Source organism: Herpailurus yagouaroundi, unplaced genomic scaffold, assembly GCF_014898765.1.
Source record: "Herpailurus yagouaroundi ecotype Mexico unplaced genomic scaffold, PumYag 141, whole genome shotgun sequence".
Taxonomy (NCBI): Eukaryota; Metazoa; Chordata; class Mammalia; order Carnivora; family Felidae; genus Herpailurus; species Herpailurus yagouaroundi.
This window is the reverse complement of record NW_024412396.1, coordinates 47,042,505-47,048,504: the sequence shown is the minus strand read 5'-3', so window position 1 is coordinate 47,048,504 and position 6,000 is coordinate 47,042,505. Positions and strand designations below refer to the sequence as shown.

General features: G+C 53.8%; 1 protein-coding gene across 12 annotated transcripts in view; it reads right to left on the bottom strand.

Moving 5' to 3' along the window:
• The window catches only part of RGS6 (regulator of G protein signaling 6), a 603,304-nt gene that overhangs the window by 9,681 nt on the left and 587,623 nt on the right, over positions 1 to 6,000 (bottom strand). For 9 of the 12 annotated variants that reach the window (XM_040477580.1, XM_040477585.1, XM_040477588.1 and 6 more), the window contains one exon: positions 2,422 to 3,358. The exons of 1 other annotated variant lie outside the window; for it this stretch is intronic. In XM_040477580.1, coding sequence (XP_040333514.1) covers positions 3,192 to 3,358 — 167 coding nt within the window. In that variant the 3' untranslated portion in view covers positions 2,422 to 3,191. Of the gene's footprint in view, positions 1 to 2,421; positions 3,359 to 6,000 lie in introns of those variants that run through there. 2 more of the 12 variants (XM_040477589.1, XM_040477591.1) reach the window with 1 other exon arrangement.

Sequence of the window (6,000 nt, the reverse complement as noted above, 5' to 3'; positions counted from 1 at the left end):
ATGGTGGCAGGCTCCTGGTTCAATGTCCTGTTGGTGAGGTAGTTTAAACACACCAGCAATCCTGCCAGGAAGACCCCCCCCCTCCCGCCGGAGCATGTCCCCACATGTTCACTGGTCTACGCAACAACTCAGAGTTGTGAGAGGGGCCTCTGGGGTGCTGGCCTGTACCTGACCTCTAGGCCTTGGTGGGCCTGGAGCCCCGCTCAGCTGATGGCATCGTTGGGCTGGGCCCCACCGTGTTCCTGGGGTACAGCGGCACCGGACAGAACAGGACATCACTTTCTTCAAGGGAAGTAGCCCTCTCCCCACCGCTGCTTGGGCCAGGCCCTCTGGGTGCTGCTGGGCATTTACATGCACCAACCTCCAAGTTTTCTTCTTCCCTTGAGGCAAAGGTGATCTCAGTCAGATGTCCAGTGCCTGGTACCTGTGCATCTGATGCTGCTGGGTGGGTGGTCACTTCTGTGGCTGCCCTGAAGCGTTGACTATGGGGCTGCCAACAGGATATTTGTCCAGTGAGCCCTCAATAAGAAGAGTTGCAGGTCCAGAGACTCTGCCCAGCAGGAGAGCTAAGGAAGCTTCTGGAAGCAGGGAGACCTGTTTTGCTACAAAACTGCCTTCAGAAGTCTAATCTGGTTTGAAGTTTTGGCTGTGTAGACCAGGCCAATGGGGAACCCGCCAAGACCGTATTTTCGAAGTGTGCTTGCATTCGAAGGTCTGCACAGTAGATGACCTTGGACTGGCCAGCTGGGTGGAGCCACCCCATCTTCCCACCCGCGTTGCTTGGTTTGATCTACTGGGGAGCACGCGATGGTCACGGGACCGAGTATGCCTGGTTGGGAGGTGGGGTGAAGGGACTTATTGCTCTGGGTTTGAACGTACCTCTATTGAATCTGCTGCCTGCCCCCAGAACGGGTCCCCAGAAGTGTTTGGAAACCTTCAGCCTGCACCATCTCGGGGGTGCAGTCCATCGGGCTCTGGGTGGGACCTTCAGGGTTGGCCAAGTCTCAGCCAGCATCGCTCAGGAGCAGTGGCCAGGGGGACTGGGGAAGCCAAACTTGCTCTGTCCACAGCCCATGGGGAAGGGCAGGGGGCAGTCAGGCCTTTGCCCTGGGTAACTGAGGGCACAGAGGTGCTGCTCTTCTGGAACTTCCTTTGTCCACATACCCTGTGCCTTGATGTCAACACAGCTGGGGGACCCCTGACAGGGAGGAGCTTCTTTGGGGCAATGTTGGGTGCAGAAAAACTTGAACTGCATTTTGGTTCTGAAAAAGGAGTCCTGTGTGAAAAGCAAGGAGATTTAAAAAAAAAAAAAAAAAAAAGGCAGAACAAGGAGAGGAGTCAAAAAACCCCATAACATGGGATAGGGCTTCATTTCGTTCGTGTACTCATCACATAGTTTCTGAGTATCTTCCTAGGGCCACAGTCTGTGCTGAGGTTGTGTGATATCAGGGTGTGGGACTGCCTGACAAGAGTCCGGGTCTATCCACCGCTGGAGACAACCTGAGGACCCAACACATGTCCTCTCCCTAATATCTACTTTACCTGGAAGAGAGAGCAACTACCGCCAGTGGGGGAAACTGAGGCATAGTGGTCACAAACCCGCAAGGGTACAGCCATAGCCAAGTTTCCTAATGCCCACAGTGGCCCTGCTGTGGGGGATGGAAGGCTGGTGCCATGGGGACAGGGCCCTGTGGAATCAGACACATGACCGCACTGATGTGGGGCTGCCAAGATGGTCATGGAAGCACCCAGGAGGCGGGGTCTGCAAACAAGCTTGAGACTTTGGTCACCAGCTGGTGAATTTGCCTACGTAAGTAAAGAAATACCAGTGATCGCTTTTTGTTTGTTTGTTTTGCTTCTGTGTTTGCTGCTTATACACTCCCCAGGGAAAAATTTCACCTATGGCCAAAAATAGATCGAAGGATAGTTCTAGCAGGTGGAGTGAGTGTCTGAATTCAAAAACATGTTGCTCAATACCGCTGTCTGAGGGCTCACGGGAGTCACAAGGATGACAACAATAATCGCGAGAGTAATAGCTACCGTTTGCTAAGCACCTACTACGCGTCAGGCACCTGACTCGGCGATGTACATGTATTACGTCACAGCCAACTGGCAGATAGTCGTTTTGACATACACACGAAGGGAGTGCAAGTGGGTTTTTTTTTTTTTTTTGCAGGTTTTTGCAGGTTTTTCTTTGTGTCTGCTTTCCCCCTTGACGGTCCACTTCGTTTAGGGACCACTTTGCTGGGCTGGCAGAGAACCATTTGGTCCTGGCCTAGGCCCTCTGGAGCCAACTCAGCCCCAACTTCAGACACAAGTGAGACCTGGCCCTCCCTGCAGGGGCTGGGCCATGCCTATGCCCCAGCCACCTCTCCCCACCCCGGGGGAAGGGGGCTGCCGGAGGGGAGGATCCCAGTGCCCCCGAGTTCACGGCCATGTTTATTTTGAGTAAAACACGAGGGAACAAACCAAGGAGAAGGGGCGAAACCAGAATAAATGCGGAAATAATAAATGTTTCCAAAGATGGTCAGAACCTCCACGGCTGTTAAACCACGAGCTCTTTCCCGGACACCGGTGCTTCCTGTGGTGTCGGACCCTGGAGGCACTTGACGGGACCGGGGGGCAGCCCCACGCCCCCGTGGGGACCCCCCCGGAAAGTCGGCCTGCAGGGGGCTGAAAGAACCTGGAGGTGGAGCAGTCGGCGGGGTTGCTCAGCGGCGTGGCCTCCACCGGGCCGGTTGCACGAGGGTCCTTGCACAGATGGGGGCCGGGGCGGGGCCAGAAAGGGGGCCGTCGGGACGCAGCGGCTGTCGCTCTAGGGGGCGCTGTGGGCGCACTGGCCGCGGTGCGGAGGTGGGGGGTGTGGGGGGGTAATACTGGGGGTGCTCGGGGGCCTGCCCGTGGCTCTTGCATCTGCCGGAAGGCGTGGTCCCCCAGACAGAAGGAAGAGTGGCGATAATAAGGATATGACCTCAAGTGAGAGTCACGACAGGAGCCCCGCCACGAGTTGTGCCCCGAACGAGTTAGGGCCAAGGGCCTCCTCCAGAATGGGGTGTCGGCGCACAACTGTACAAGGAAGAGAGGGTTGTAAACAGGGGCCTCTGCAGGGCCGACCCCGGGCTCTGTGGACTTTTTCTGCATGGTGTCCCCGGGCACCCACCGAGTCTCCCCTCTGCCGCCCGTCATCTCCCTCACTCCTTCTCTTTCACAGTGACCAGATCTCCCCGTAGGGAAACTCTGTCCGCGGATGTGGAGCGCCGCCGCCTGCCCGTGGGGTCGTCGGGCCCGGGCCCTGCGGCTGGGACCGTCAGGAGGACTGCATCAGGCCGGTGAGGCGCTTGCCCGCCAGCGACTTTCCCTGCAGAGACAGGCGACAGAGTTGGCACGCACAGGTGCACACACAAACACACACACACACACAGACAGGGACAGAGACAGAGAGCCAGACAGGTGAATTAATTGTTGCCAGAGCCATGGAGGCCGAATGACTTAGCTACAGGACCCTGTTGATCTCTAGGTTTGGGAGCCTTGACCCCAGCACTTGGAACAGGCAGGGCTCTGGGGCAGGTTGGGGGGCCAAGGTGTGTTGCTGGTCCTTTGGGGGGTATGGGAATCTTACCCCAAACCAGGCATTTTAACTCTTAGGTAGAGTGTCTCTTAATGCTTATGGGCCCGTCCTGAACTTGATTTTATTCAAATGAGGAAGGAAAAGGTAGACTGGGGAGTAGGAAGATGACGGAGGTGGGTTGACCTAAGTAGGTGATGGTTAAGGATCTGGGTGATTAGAAGCTAAGGAATGAACTAGTCTTAAGAAGGCAGAAGACTTAGGATCCTTTCTGAAAGGTGGCAGTGAGCCCTCCTTGGGAGAGGCTCTGGGTTGTCTTGATGACCCGTTCTGGGACTGTGGAAATACAGGGGCATTTGCCAAGGCTGGGAGCCAGGCCAGTGAGCTGAGGCTGCTGCAGGACCCAGGCCAGTGCACTCCTGTCGTGTCCTATGTTCCTGGCTCTCCGTCTGTGGTACCCAGGGGCTGAACTTGACCCCACATCAGGACGTCTACAAACCCTGCACTTGTAACCCACGTAGCAGTTCTCAAAAATGAAAAAATTGACCTGGCTGGTAAGGCCTGGTGCATGAGGCACAGAGATCCTGAGAGAGATCAATTCCTCTATTGCCCCTGGGGGTGGGGGTGGTGGTGGCTGAGGAGCGTCCAGTGTGGGATTGGGCACCAAGAGGATGGATGAGGAGGAGGATGGGTAAGGCTCAGTCATTCTGCTTATTTTCTTTGACACACTCTGTGCCCATTCCCTGCTCACCCTTTTAAGAAATCCATAGTGGGGCATCTGGGTGGTTCAGTCGGTTAAGCGTCCGACTTCGGCCCAGGTCATGATATCACGGTTCGTGAGTTCGAGTCCCGCATCCGGCTCTCTGCTGTCAGTACAGAGCCCGCTTCGGATCCTCTGTCTCCCGCCCCTTTTTCTCCCGCCCCCTCTCAACACTAAACATTTAAAAATAAAAAAGAGAAATCCATAGCATTGGGAAGGGGTCTAGATGAGTGTGTGGCTGGACCCAAGCGGACTGATCACTGTGTCTGAGAAAATACTCAAACCCCATGCTGTCATTGACATCGGGTCAGCAACACCCTTGCCATCTGCAAAGGCGAGCACATGGTCCTCATCCGCATGGGCTGTGCTGTTTGGTAGTGAGAGACTGCAAGGGCCAGCAGTTCCTCATGTTCATTTCCAAGTGGGGTGTGAGGGCTCGTCTTGTTTACTGGGTTTGGCTGTGTGCAAGCTGGATGTAATTAAAAAAAATTGATCAGGTTTGTGAAGCCTGGTAGAGTACTCAATGAACTGGCTGATTGATGAATTGATGGATAATGGGTACATCTAGTAAATGAACAAGGGCTGTGAGTTTGCTGGATGCAAGACAATGGGTCATCTGGCTTAGCTCTCCATTGAGGGACCTGCCAGCTTGACTTTGAGAATTCTGATGGCAGGCATGGGAGCTTGTCCAGAAATGGAATCGCCCTCAGGAGCTATTGGAAAGCCTGTATCTACATCCCCTTTTCTTTCACTCCTCATGTTCACTAGTGAGACGGAACTTCGTTTTTTCTCCCCTATTTTAAACACACACACACACACACACACACGCACACACACACAGAATCTCCCCAACAGCGGCCTTATCTGGATCTTCAAATACACTAAACTTAGCCTGCAGCAGGATGCATTTATACCAGGGTAAGGATTTTTTAATCAGATTTTTTTTTTTTTTTTTTTTTTTTTTTTTTTTTTTAATCCTAGAGGGTTGCAGTGCCAGTCTTTGCAAATCACTAAAAGTAAGGTGGCTACTTGTCTGGGTAAAGCGGGTAGGACAAGAGCTCACAGCTGGCGGAGGCTGACCTTCAAGGACTTGCTCCGGCCCTGATTCTAAGGCACACCCATGGCTGGTACTCTCCTTGACTGCCCTTTCTTAGACGGAGCTGGAGGCATTTGTCATCCTGTTGGTTCACCTGGGATTGTGCCTTCTGGATGCAGGCCTGAAGGCAGGAAGTGTGGGTATGTGCGTGAGGTCCTCTCGGGGGAAATGTGGAGCTGATGAGTTTAGGGGTCTCCTGGTCCGAGGGTTCTAATAAACCTCCCCCAAACCCTTTACCCACATCCATCCCTGCTCGTATGAAAGGCACCGAGGAATTTTGCTTGCCTCTTGGTGCTGTTTATTGCTGCAGTAACCTGGTACCGTATACTGGCTCCTCCCCCTCTCCTTCTGTCCCTTTTCCACCAGGGCAACAAATTACACGTTCTGTCACCAAATGTATATGTTCTGGTTTTGCCATACATGGTATTTGGGGCTATGATTTAGCTGGCGGATGTGAAAAAAAAAATGACTAAAGCTTCTGAATAACAGTGCACTGCCAGTGCCCATGTTAAAAGCCCAGAAACAAAGAGGGAGAGGTTTACCAGGCATCCAAACCCTCATTACAGCTACTTCCTCATT